This window comes from Pleurodeles waltl, chromosome 2_1 (assembly GCF_031143425.1).
Source record: "Pleurodeles waltl isolate 20211129_DDA chromosome 2_1, aPleWal1.hap1.20221129, whole genome shotgun sequence".
In the NCBI taxonomy this organism is placed as follows: domain Eukaryota; kingdom Metazoa; phylum Chordata; class Amphibia; order Caudata; family Salamandridae; genus Pleurodeles; species Pleurodeles waltl.
Genome location: NC_090438.1, coordinates 780,181,742 through 780,195,973, shown reverse-complemented (window position 1 = coordinate 780,195,973; position 14,232 = coordinate 780,181,742). Strand labels below are relative to the sequence as shown.

Sequence of the window (14,232 nt, the reverse complement as noted above, 5' to 3'; positions counted from 1 at the left end):
TGGGCAGGGGGCCCCTCCACTGCCCATGCGCAGTGCAGGGGCCCTGCTGTGGCCCCCTGCACTTATTCTCCGCCAGCCTTTTCATGGTGGTCTCACCACCATGAAAAGGCTGGCAGAGAACAAGGTTGATATCAGCAGGGCGGTGCTGAGTTCAGCGCCGCACCAGCTGATTAAATCCAAGAAATGATGCAATTACCCTGTCAGGATTTGGGATTCTGGCAGAGACGGCAGTCGGACGTCGGTCCGACCACCAAACTTGTAATGTGGTGGTCAGACTGCCACAGCCGCAGTGGTCCGACCGCCACCATGAGTCTGGCGGTTTGGTGACCACCAGCCTTGTAATGAGGCCCTTAGCAGTGTTCTTTACCATGCCATCCCCAAATAAGAGGCCCTTGTCCTCATCAATGTACTCCCTTACGCTAATTCTGCTAGTTTCAGATCAATGCGCATGAATATGTTTTTTCTTCTTTCGGCTAACAGCCCAGCATTGGCATTGCCCAAAAAACGAATTGCCCTTTGGCACCATCCTCGTAAAAGGTGGACATTCACCGCCGTTCTTTCAATATACGCTTGTTACATTTGATTCAAAGTCCTTGCCAGCGGGCCAAGGATGTCCAGAACATTGTCTTGGCAAGATTTCATGGTTTCTCTAACCCTTTCCACAGATCTTTGCCCGTTTTATAAATAAATAAGTGATCATCGCCGGATCAATATTTGGAGTTATGGTGACCTTCTTGTCAATTATAGGGCAAGAACTTTCTGCTCTTAACACATTCCTCTCTTCCTTTTCTAATGGCCTTCTGAGCCATAATCTAATGTAATCAGCCTCGTGGTCTAATGCCCACCATTCTCTACTTGTAGGATGTTTTATCTCCCTAGGATCAAACAATTTCTCCGTGTGTCTAACACCATATTCTTTCCTTTCTCCTTAGGTTCTCATCAAAATCATCGCCAAGACAATTTTTATGGTCTAAATCCAATATATATTTGTCATACTCTTGACTCTTCTGCCTAATCAAACTCAGTTTGTGTCCCTCCATTTCAATGCTATGCTGCCCATCATGGTCGTAACATTGGACGTTCCTTCTCTTTGAGCCGCTAGGGACTCCTCTTCCCAAGCCACTTTAATAAGTGCTGTCTCTTCCTCATGCGTTTTGCACCTGGGTCCCTGCGGCTTTGTGCCTCTCTTTCGGAAATTGAGAAGAACTGTTTGTCCTCCTGAATTCTACCAGATTCATTGGTCTTAAAACTTCTCGAACTATCTCTTTAACTGCCTGTTGCAGTGTCTGAGACACATTCCTTCTTATTCCTTCCTCTTGTGAAGCATGCACAAACTCCTTCTCTGACATTCTGAATTGCCCTCAATCTAATCACTGTAAGAATATTTGATAATTATTCTTATATTTCATAAAAATTCACTTTGCTTTATATATTAAATCAGTTTCCACCGTAGCACGTATTCCTTCACACTTACTTTCGGACCAAACTGTTGGTACTGTTTGCTGGTTAGCAACCGACGAGCTGATTTAGCTATGCGAGTCCTGCTCAAGCACATAGGTGCCTAATATCAAACAAGCTCAATTTCTTTGAAAAACTAGCATGCTTCAGTGCACACTGTTTGAAGCCGATCGCTGTGGCTTCTGATACATTCTGTGCAATGCATCGGCCACGTGTAATATTCTGGCACATGGCATTCTAGGATTTATTTGACATTTGATGCAATGGAGATAACAACACCTCCGCAAGCCGAGATGTGCTACCAATGGCCAAGTAAGGCTTTTCTATTGCGACTTTTAAACATTTGCTGAAATCATCTTTTCCGTATGCTTTAAAATAGTAAATACTCTAACCACTGTTATAAACAAACTACATGCAATGTAGACACTCAATGTGATGGTACATAGTTTCTTCACATATTGACCCTCAAACCCATAAATTGAGTTTATAATTGACAGTAATACTAAATAACTCTACAAATTCAATAATAATAAAATGGCACGGTAATGCATCAACAATTTCATAAGCCTAAAAGTACTACTTATCTGCTCAGAAGCAGCAAACAAAAGAGGAAGAACTTCGAAGTCCGGGACATTTATGTGGACTTGAGAGTTCTGTTTTTTCATTGTGATGCAGTTGTGTTTTGTTGTTGGAACTTTTAGTGGTTGCTGCTCAGAAGGAAGTAAATAAAAGTTTATGCATAATGCTAGCCTTCTGTCTTGCCATAAGATTATTGTAGCAGTTAAAAGCAAAGAGGTCTTGGACATTGAACAACACAGGATATGTCTCTTTCCAGCAACAAGGAAGTGGAGGTTTAATGCTATCAAAATAATGAGGACTTCGAAGACTGACTCAGATTGCTGGTAATGGAATGCAGACAATTTTGCCCAGGTTTAGCCTCCCTATAGTAGTTTATCTATTGTAGCTGTTTCTTCCCCTATTTGCAAATATTGTAGTTGAAAATGCAATAAAGATAAAATTAGCAAAGTAACATCAAAGTGCTTTGGAGAGCCAACATTCATACTCATGGATAGTTAGTTTACTGAACAAGGCCAGATTATTTGTGGTGTTTTCTTATGTGGACTCGCCAATCAAGTAGAAGAAAAAATCCATGCAATGCTTTTCTCCATTTCCCCCCGGTCTTGCACGGGTATCTGTTGTTAACCAAAAGAGGAAACACTTGGCATGTTTTATTAAAGTTCAGCTCTCCATGGATTACACTGCAAATGATTGGTAATGTGTAGAAAACTCTGCCTTATGTTAAGGGATATATTGGTGGAAGAGAACGAGAGGCCCTTACGTTTCCTAAGCACAAAGCCAGTCTGGCTGAAAGTGTACTTATGTCATTCTGGCTAAAGGTATAAGCTTGTGGAATTCTTTGGTGACTAAGTATAGCCACAGAAAGCCTGAATGAACCAGCTATATATTCAATAATCAATCTAAGAAGAGTTGTCCCTGGTGTATTACAAGGAGTTTGGGAGGCTCTGTTACACACATCATCTTGTATAAAATAGGGAACGTACAAGATGATAAATGTTTGAGGGGCAGCAATATATGTGGTCCCTAAACCATGCCATATACCCATGTGCAGGATATCAGTTCATAAAGACCTAAAGGAAGTGACTGGATCGCCTGTTCCCAGGAAGGGAAACTGTTGTTAGTGAGATGACTCCTCCCTAAATACTCTAAAATCCTATGGATCGATTACATGTAGTGGGGAGGTACAACTTAATACTGCTTTGGGGGGAGCCATGGTCCAAACAAATTTGATGCCTGGTTTAGCAACATGAATGGGTGCATCAAGGTGAAAAGGTTAGTGTATGAAGCCAGGGGCTGCCCAAAGATGTTAAAATGGATTTAGGATGTTTGGCTCCAACATATTGGACCCGTTGGATAAGTCAGTGCTGAGCTAGTGCTATGCTTTTCTGTTCACAGGTACCAAGAGGATTTGTTGATAGTATCTAACATTGGGAAAATGGTTTAATCTCGTAAATAAACGACTGTTGTCTCCAGTGTTTCTGCTGATGTTTGGGCTGAGCCACAGGTTTTATTTGTACTTCATTATAAGAGAACATCAAATATTTTATCAAAACAAATAATGTAGAAGTACAGAATGTAGACTCAAATGGTATTTGAATAACCTGAATTTCCCATTCTGGGATGACACATGGCTCCTTAGTCGCTAAGTTAAACATGCATTACTCACTTTATAACAATTAACCACTTGGGGAAAGCTGTGGATAGACTTAAGCAGGTCAAAGTCTGACAGACAGTGACTTGCATCTGATTGATATTTGGAAACGGGAAACCTGAATATCTGTTAAACTAAGGTAATTTTCCTTGTCGAGGGCCACCCTCCATCGGTAAACTAAGTCTTAAGTGTTGTCAATAATTTGAGGTATACAGTAAAACTGGTTTTCCTTCTCCAGCATGAGGTAGTGCATGAGAATTATGTTTTGGAACCTTAAGTATCCTTGGAACGAGGGCTTCATATTGAAGGTCAGGAGATGCTTGGAAACACATTCTGCAGTATGAAGATTTGTTATGTATGCTGCCACTCTGCAGTGGTGATGGCAGCTTCAAAGATGTGCAGGCTTTCGCTTTAGTGGCCAATGTAAGAAAAATGGTCTCATAACAGTGGACCATGTGAACTAAAATGGCTACCGGGTGCTAGGGTTTATATTGAGAATTTACAAGTTACAACTGGCTAATGTGCACTACGTGTGTGTTCTAAAACCCATGTGGGAAGATAGTATAATGTAAATGTGACCAACAAACGAAACAACACTTTGTGACATTCCCTTAAATACATGCTCAGCAAATCATATTACCTCAACTGCACACTGTACTGGATTAGAGAATGATTCTCAACAGTATAATTGTGAGTGAATATATTTAAGTCTTCAGTGTGTTAGGGTAAAATTGTCTTTTTTCCGCTTCAGGGACATTTCAAAGTTTGCAATGCATTATATAATCGAAGAGATAGACGAAGACACATCAATGGAAGACTTGCAGAAGATGATGGTTGTCGCCCTAATCTACAGATTGTTGGTCTGTTTCTATGAGGTAAACTACTTGAATATGTGAATGAAGTGCAGAGAAGTGGCAATGTGGTACTTTTAACTTGCAAAAGCACCTTAGTGGTTTCCTGACTGTGGAGAACGTGGGTCTTGATTCACAAAGTCCTATTAGTAAAACTACAAATCCACCTCTGTAGTTTAACACCTACATTTGTAGGAGATTTCTGTCTTTTATGGGATTCAAAAGAAATGTCAGGAGGTGTCTAAGAAATTTGTGACAGTTATAACTTTCAAAGAGTTCTCCAGGTCGCACAGTTATGAGGTTTTGTGTATTTGCACTATTAACTATATTTTCTTTTCTTCTGAAGGCTATTATTGTGTTTGCACAAAGCTTTCCTTTATACCTCCTTTAAATACACGTTTGTTCTCTTCCATTTAACGTCTTGAAATGCCCTTAAACTGTTTATCAGAGAATTAAATTTGCATGCATTTCCAGGGTGGGGAACTACTAGCTAGTTGTAAGTGAATACCAACAGACGCTGAGTTTCAAGGTAAAGTTTACAATAAGTGGGAACGCCACTAGCCTGTTCTTTCCAGTGTCATAAGAACGCTTTATGATCATAAAATTTCACAAATGCTTCTTAGTGCAAAAGTTCTACTTGGGTGCACAAAGAAAGTTTCTGAATTGATATCCATATTTATTTTTTGGTGGCAGTTTTGTAAGTCAGTGTTCCAACTCTGCTGAGACTTGATGATGCCTGACACCAGGTTGAGTTGCCAATGGCTTTCGCCTGAGGGGCTCGAGGAAAGAGTGATGATGATTGTTGTCTTTTTATATGAACTTGATGCCCTCTCCTCTCAGTTATCTGTTTAATGATCTAGTTTGTCACCATGTTCTCATTTGTCTTACCCACCTCTTGTCACATCGACACAATCTTTGTAACTTGTAGTACTGGCTATTCTAAAAATTCCTACAAAAGAAAGTCTTAAGTATGTGGTGATTTTGACTATTATTTTTATTTATTTTTTCTTTTCATTTTGAAGATTATCTGCATTTGGGGAGCAGGCGGCGCCACACCAGGAAAATTTCTGCTTGGCCTTCGGGTTGTGACATGCGATACATCAGTGCTTTTGGCACCCAACCGTGTTTTGGTTATTCCTTCCACAAATGTTTGCCTGACAGCGTATGTACTCAATTTTTCTAACACTTGTATAGTAAGAATGCATGGCTTATGTGTATTACTGTGTCCTACCGTTACTGTGTTCTGACTGAGGATATGCTACTGTATAAGAGGAAATTGTCTTCTTTATTTTAGAAAATCACATCATTTTCAAGTAAATTTCAGCTCCAGAAGTTCTATTTATTCAATTGGACTGTGGAGCCAGTGTTTGGTAACCTCCTAGAATGCACATTTTTGTCTCTGTTTCCAACCAAAGATGTCTGGGATTACCGAGGTGGAAAATGCTTGTTTGATGAAACATTCAAACAACTAATTGTTACACTGTGGGAGGCGATGCAAACCGTTGCTTGTTCTCTATTTTTTTTTTTTTTTTTCTTTTTTTTTTTTTTTTGCTTTAGAGCAAGCCACATAGGCACTCAATGATGTCCTGCGTAGCCCTGCCTTGATTATGATCTGTAATATTTTTTCCAGATATTCTGTCATTATGACGGAAACCCATTATGGAGAATTCAGCCTGACAAAGCTAGGTTGAAGAATTTCCATTTAATTTAAGGTACTCTTGACCATGGTTTGAATCCCATGTCCGATCTAACCACAAACATAAAAACTTCGAAATATGTTTGTTCCTACAATTCATAGTATCTTACATATATGGAAAAAGGGAAAGAAGTTAAATAGAAAATAGGTTCGCAGTTTTTTTAAAATGTCTGCTGCAACCCAGAGAGGGAAGGAAAGCTAAAGAGCCAAAAAGAGAAGGTAAGTACAAAGAAAAGAATAAGGGTAAGAATAAAGTAGAATGTACGGGGAAGAAAAAAAAAACTGCTGTTTAAAAAGTAGGAGACAATTCTAGGAGGAGTAAAATGTGTTTTGGGTACAGTTTTTTTTTTTATTTGTAAAAATTGAATTTTCTATTAAGCTGTCAAACTGGGGCTGAGGGCTCACTGCTAGTGCCCGCAGGGGTCTGTGTTTAAAGCTATGGTTGTAGAATCAGATCACAGTGGGTCTATTCATCCTTTGATCCGTTGACAAAAGAAATGTCATTGGAGTTAGGCAACAATAAACATTTGATGTCTGTCCATATTGCCAATTGGCCCGCAATTAACCTTGTGCTTCACTAATACTCGTTATAGTGTTTTTATGTTTACTTTTTCATCATGCGATGCAGTATAGATTGGGTGGCGTTAATCAGTATGTATGAGTATGAGACTGCTCCAAATGTGTCACCTTTTCAGATGGAATACTGCATAGGACTGGTTCTGTCACAGCCAAGTCTGCTTTTCAGATATGATTGACTGCCCGGGCATACTTCTGCTAAATCAGTCGCTGGTCGGACGTGGGACTGAATGTGAAAAAAAATCTATTGGTATTTCACAAAGTAACATTACTGCCTTTTGACCAGCCCTACTGTACTTAAACATGATTCTGATGGACCGTCGTTAACTCCTGTCAATGGTATGGCTGACGTCATAGTTTCAGCTGCAAGTTTGACCGACTGTCAGACGTGACAGGTGGCTTCACTGCTGTCAAGCTGCCCCATGTCATGTGTGACACCTTCCGTGAGTCTGGAGTTTTTAGCCAGAGGCACTTTGCCTTCCGGGATTTGTGTGGGGTTTTACTTTTTTACATAGTAACTGTAAGCTCCATTGGTGAAGAGCTGTTTCAGAGGCATATTAGGAAGAAGCAGTCATAAATGCAATAACATACAGATAAATGCATGGATTAGTATCTGACAGGATCCAAGCCCTCAGAAATTCTAGAATATCAAAGAGACATTATCACAAGGACTTCATTTACTTACCCTTTGTGTGACACATACTCCCCTTTTACTCCCTCACTCACCTCTCTCTCACCAAGTCCACATTAGACAACTGAACACAATATAGTCTGCTACCAAGTTTTTTTCCAACAGCTCTGTCCATCAAGGTATGCCAAGCAGAGGCATTCAGCAGAGGACGCCAGACACAGCATACCTCATACAGTAGTTTGCTTTAAAGATGGCGCACAGCCACTGACACGCTGCTTAGGCTGTATGAAGTCACCAGAGAAAGGACACGTTGCCCTCCTAAGACATGACATAGTATGTTGTATTTACAAATCAGTGTTTTTATCGAAGCTTGTGACATGAAGACTGGCCATGGTGGTTTAAGCTGTCCCATTTGTTTTAGTAGAAATATGTTCAAACTTGAGCTATTTTATAATAAGAAGCCAATCTTGTTCTTTTAATCAAAGCGCTGACAAATCTGGTTAAATTAAAGAATTACTGCAAAGTTAACAAGAGTGAAAAATAACGTTTCCCTTTTCTGGCAGCCCTCCATTTATATTGATTATGTAGTATTGCAGCGCTGTGTAGATCCCAGAAAAAACAACAATAGTAAATTGGCTATCATAAAATACAATCATTAATAGCTTATCTTTTTAGAACGTCATGACATACTGTGGATCTCTTTAGAGACCAGATGAATGGAAACGTCAGACATTGTTTTTTGCCGTAAAGGAACGAAAACGAATCGATTACAATTTTAAAAACAGGATGCATTGCAGAGGTAGGAGATGAAATGTGTTCCTTTAAAGCAAATTTGTTAAATTTGTCAAAGGAAATGGTGATTAGAGACAGCTTTATAGCTAAGTAGCTTTTTTGTAGTTTTTCTGTTCCTTGTGGTTAAGGTTGGATTCGGAAGGCAATTGTTAAATTTTATATGAAAAATGAGGAAGATACCAGGTGATGTATTTGGTATGAAATGTAAGTATGATACTATGAACACAGGTGTTTTAAAAGCATTTATTTTTTAATTTCAGGTCGACGATTCGTGCATTGATCAAGAACTTTTCAATTGCTTTCTTCTTTCCTGCTTTCATCACGTTACTGTTCTTCCAACACAACCGAACAGCTTATGACATTGTCGCAGGCACCATCGTAGTGAAAAGAAACCGGACAAGATGACGTTCTTGGAGATGCCCTTCGTCCATTTCATGCTTTGTTTCAAAGCTACAAAATATGAAATTTGGAAGCAAGACCTTCAGTATTTTGCATGATAAATTTAATGACTACAAAGGGACTAGGAGAGAGGAAGCCCCTTGTGTCCATCCCTCACTGTATTGGTGTATGTCGTGTGTCAAATGTTGATACTGCTTGAACTTGCCAAAGATTTTTTTCCATAGGAGATCTAAAGAACTTTGTTGTTATTTCAAAATGTTGGATTTTCCAGGAATGTATGATCTCATAATGTTTTGGATGCCAGTAATATGATTCTCATCTTTACACCTTTCATGTCAGAGCTACAAAATGGGATTGACGATGAGTATTGACACTGTACATAAACCACTTTGAGTGAAACAGACAAAATCCAGCTTCAATTCTTGTTGTATGCGCACTTGAGCATCCTTTAAGCTCTCCTTCAGAGTCCATAGCTCTTAAACTAGCTTTTGACTGGCAGTCCTTTTCTCTCTGCTTTTTGCTGGAGCAGATGATCACTAATATGCCCTCTGGCAGAGGGAGTGAGGCTACTGGTTCAGTTCAAGATCCTGGCTTGTAATCTTTACTATAGTCTTGAGGAGCTAAATGACACCGCTACACCATGTTGTTTGCCCAGTGCTCATAAGCACTAACCATTGTACGATCAAAAGGATATGAGGTTCAGACATCAAAAGCATATCACTTACCAGTGAGCCACAGAGCTGGCTGGCCAGGCTGTTTTAAAAGCTCTCTAACTGACAGCAATACAACTATGAATAATTAGCTACTTTATGTCTTAGTAAAATAGGACATGTTTAGTAATTGTATTTAAAACCAAGAAATGTCTTTTAGAATCCATAGAGGAGAAGGAGCCATTTCCAGGACAGCAGTGCAAAATGTGCAATTAGTCGCTTACCTTTATGACACTTGAAGCCTTTTCGGAGGTGTATTTATTTAATCAGTTTTCTGTTCCAACCTACCACTATTTAATTGTGCTTAATTCAAGTGCTATTGGTCTGTCATATTTTGTGTCATGACTATTAATATCCACAGTAATCGATCTTATGCTTTGCATCAGCATATTCAAGACTTCTTCTTTCCTCTATTTCCAAGTACTTGGCGTGGCATCGTGGGTCACTGCTTGAAGTGGGGGGAAAAGAGATTACTATATAATATTACTCCGTTTCTGTTGAGTTTCCTGAAAGAAGTTTGAAGCAGGCAAACTACAGCATGAAGTGTTGTTAATGTGAGTAATCCTGTTTAAAGGAAACATTAGGTTCGCTGAGTTTCAATTCTAGGTTAGTTGCTGTCTTACGATTGGGAGGGATGCACCCATGAAGCATATAATGATTCTTTTTCAGCCATGTCTTTTTTTGGTCTCAGTGTAGCACAAGCATTTTATAACCCTTTAAGGCTCTTTTATTGATAGGTACAGAGCCTTACGTTTAGGCACAGGTTTCTGAGGGCTAGATGAAGTGTGCTAGTAGAGAAGTACTAAGAAGCCTCGAAAAGATTTTCTCCACATGTGACCGTCCTGATTGCATTTGAAACAGTGACCATTGGTTATTCTCACTCATGGCACTACAGCAGAATGTTTTCATATTTACAAAATGAAAGTATATTTTTTGACCTAAAATTTCTCCTGATTAATCATATGATGTACACAGTAGTATTAAAAATGTGCACACTGCACAACAGTGTTAGATTTTTATATCAATTTTGTTTGCATATCAGTAAATGCTTTGTAAATGTCTGTGAAATCAACACAATTGAACTTAAGTTATTAAACACACACATACCTGCAATAAAATAAATGTCGCTATTTTCCAACGTTGTATTTGTTTGCATGGATTGTAAATAGCACATTAAAAGTTATGGCATGATAAACATAGTGCCTTATGAACAGCAATTTAGAACTCCACACTTATCTGCTATTCATATTTGTGAGACTACCAACAAAATATGATGAAGGGCAAGGGCAGAAGTATCGTTCCAGCTCTTTAACACCATTGGTTGGGCCGGTTGACTAAGCATATTTCTGGGGAGCGCTGATCAAAACCAGTGTGAATTGCCTCTGTTTTTGAAGTTTGGTCTGGCCCATGCTACAGTTACTCTACTGTATTACATTTCATGATGTTTGGTTGATATTTTTGTTTCCATGCATAAGTTGGGAAAGGCTAATTGAGCTGGTTAGAAAGAGCACCGTCTTCCTTCAGAGAAGCTTTGCTTGCCTATCATTTCCCATGGGGTCCATTCAAGATTAAACAACAGGTTTGAATGAACGTTTTGCCCGTGCTTTGCTTGATATATATAGGCAAAAAAACTGCTGTGATGTTTCCAGTAGCAGGGAGGGAGTGGTGTTTAGTGATCCCTGTCACGTGGGTCATATAGCTTAGTAAAGATTTATCAACACTCTGCAGAGGTGTGACTTACACCAGGTCCTATACCTAAGATCTTAGTACTTCAGAGGAGTCCATTTGGTTCTAAGAAGGGGTGTGCACAGTTCAAACCGTTGCAAAATTCTATGGAAAAATGTGATGTTGCAGCATTTTATGCTTTCCGTCACATTAGCAAAAGGTAAACTTGCAAAGGATTTTTGTATGCAATTTCCATTTGTGTCAGGTTTGAAATCAGTGTAAATTATCTTTCTGCTGTGAAAACAGTCCCGTAACACACAACTTTGCAATGGGAAACTTTGCAAATTGCAGAACTTGGTAACATTGTATTTAAAACAGAAAACTTTGTTGCAAGTTAAATTATTCCAGTGGGTCCTAAAACATCCTCAGTACGGACTGATCAGGCAAACACTGGTTGAGGAGCATGCTTTTCGGAGGTCACTCAAATGGTAGCCAGATGCCTCTTAAACATTCCTCGTCTGCTCATAAGACACTCATGAACTCGGAGACATCCTTTTGTTACCTTGATGATGATATCCCTCATGATAGAAAGTCCCTCCCCTGGCCATAATTAGTATGAAACATGCACCTATTTCAGTGCCCTTAACTTTTCAGTACAGGGGTACAGCACTGGCCCTGTGATTGGAGGTCAGTAATCATTAATATTTTAGACAGATACCAGAAGCCTCAGGTTTCTGGGAGAAAAGCAGTTTAGGGACATCTTTTTTTGCTCTCTGTTTTTCTGTCATGGACGTCTGGTACCCTTGACCTAGGGAGTACCTGATGGTTGCCAAGCAGGCCTCAGGCTGATGTTTTGTGAGTTTAAAAGAACACCATCCTCATTCAAAAATTGTTGTAACTGTCACTCTGTTAATTTAATGTGTAAAGGATAGATAATAGGATGCAGGAATGAGTGAATAACGTCTCCCACGTCACCATATAACATAACCTATGCTTTTATAAGTTCATGATTTCTGTAGTCAAACTACAGCACATATCCAAAAGGCTCTTAGCCAAGCTTTCTGTGTGCTTTCAAATCCCTGAAAGGCCCGAGCTATAGTTCCTTGATGACAATTTTAAGCACCAAACTGGTTCCCTCTTTGTCCTACGGGAGTGAAGTCTTGAGAGGGAAGGATTCAGAACTACTAGGTCAACTTATTGCAAAACAAATATTGACTTACTTTCGATCTTCCAAAATTCATCTCCCGAGTGCAGGCATGCTTAAAATTTGTCCTTCCAAAACAGACCGTGGTGAAGCAAGATGCATTTTTAAATGTGCGTCATTTTCTCAATGCCACCTTGGAGGGGGCATTGAACCATCTGATTTGGCAGGAGGTGAGTGTCTCTTCAGGAGAATGACCTCACAGAGATCTGCCTACAGTCCTTACAAGCCTCAAACCTCTGGGCAGCTGCTGGCCCAGGGAAGGAATTCAAAAGGTTAATTAAGAAGCATATTTGTTTTATCTCTTTACTTGAAAATAAAATGGACATAGCAAAGCATGCTGACTCTTGGCAAGTCATAAATAGTTATTTTCTCAGGCCCAATGTCTTACTTGTCGATCTGCTACTCACAATTCATAAAAAGTACGTTTCTTCGGTATCCTCCTGTCATTGGATTGCGTACCACAGCTGCTTCAAACTTCAGATCCCATGATGTGTAGGGAAATCTTCATACAAAACACAGTGTGCAATTGGCAAATTTTTTATGTTTTTCATCAGACTGAGGCTGCACGCCCATGCTGAATATGGATGATATGCTATCCAGTGGTCAGTTGAACTGTTTTATTGTGAGATGTAAGATCTTAGGTATGACTTTCTATTAGAAACCTAGGAAGATACAATGGACATCGCATATTCCAATCTACTTCCTATAAATTAAAAGTATCCTGGTTAAGTTGAATATTGTGTATAATATAGTGGCACATGCAACATTTTTGTGTAGTTCACCTGCACTTTATTTGTTGCCTTTTTGCACAGTTTCTCCCTACATCTTATCTGTTTTTATGATGTATGTGAACCATAGTAAGCTATTGAAATGTGTTCTCATACTCTGGTCTAGCCCTTGAGGAGTAGACAAAGGCCCGACATAGCTATTTTGCTTACTGGGACTGCATGCACTGCACTAAATGGAATTTGCATTCAGAGTCAAATGATTGATTGATGTGTACAGCACTGTATGCACTTTCCATTTAGAGTCAAATGATTGATGTGTATAGAAATTAAATCTATGAACTGTTGCAAAAAGGTTTAATATTATTAATGTAAAAGGTTTAGCCATTGTATACTCTTCTGGTGGTCGGATATGTATAGATACCTAGGAACAGTTACCACAAGGTTTTAATGTCATTAGTGTATATGTTTAGCCAATGGATTTACTCCTTTGGTGTTTAATCTCTGTATCTAGACTTTTAAGTGATGGAATTATTTATTTTCTAGTTTGTCATGTAATGGTTTGTGTTGGAACTGGGCCTTTCTACAGGGTCATTTCCAAACTTTTTGCCTTCTCCTCCTAATTTTTCTGACCCTTTTTGCCTGACGTTATGACTCTGGGCACTTTACCACTGCTAATGAGTGCTAAAGTGCATGTGCTCTCCCTTGTAAACTTAGTATGATTGGCTTATACCTAATTGGCATATTTAATTAACCTGTAAATCCCTTGTACGGTGGTATCTCTATACCTGTAAATTAAATGCTACTAGTGGGCCTGCAGCGCTGCTTGCGCCACCCACTGAAGTAGCCTTTCAAACCTGTTTCAGGCCTGCTAGCGCAGGACCTGTGTGCGCAGTTTGCTGCCACTGGGGACCTGTGTCACGGGGTCCTTTCCTCGGGATCTGCACGCCGCCGAACAACAGGCCCACCTTCCGACGTCACCAACTCAGAAAGCTATTATAGCACAGAGTTATGGTGAAGCCAGTCCGGGGGAAGGGAATTAGGGTAGGGAACAGCAGGGAGAGAGATCTGAAAAGGAAAAATGGTTAAGCATGTATGCATATACTTGTTCATAACAGCATTAACATTCAATTATACATTTAGACAAAGGCGTCTCTGTGAATGTAAGTGTTGAGACCCTTATGGAATAGACAAAGGCGTCTCCGTGTGTGCAAGAGTTGAGACCCTTATGGAATAAACAAATGCGTCTCCGTGAGTGCAAGAGTTGAGATCCTTATGGAATAGACAAAGGCGTC

General features: G+C 39.6%; 1 protein-coding gene across 1 annotated transcript in view; it reads left to right on the top strand.

Moving 5' to 3' along the window:
* Positions 1–10,486, top strand: part of FAM8A1 (family with sequence similarity 8 member A1) — a 95,069-nt gene extending 84,583 nt beyond the window's left edge. Inside the window, exons 3-5 of the mRNA XM_069218414.1 lie at positions 4,440–4,563; positions 5,562–5,701; positions 8,495–10,486. Coding sequence (XP_069074515.1) covers positions 4,440–4,563; positions 5,562–5,701; positions 8,495–8,639 — 409 coding nt within the window. The 3' untranslated portion in view covers positions 8,640–10,486. The remainder of the gene's footprint in view (positions 1–4,439; positions 4,564–5,561; positions 5,702–8,494) is intronic.
* The last annotated feature ends 3,746 nt before the right edge of the window (positions 10,487–14,232 follow it).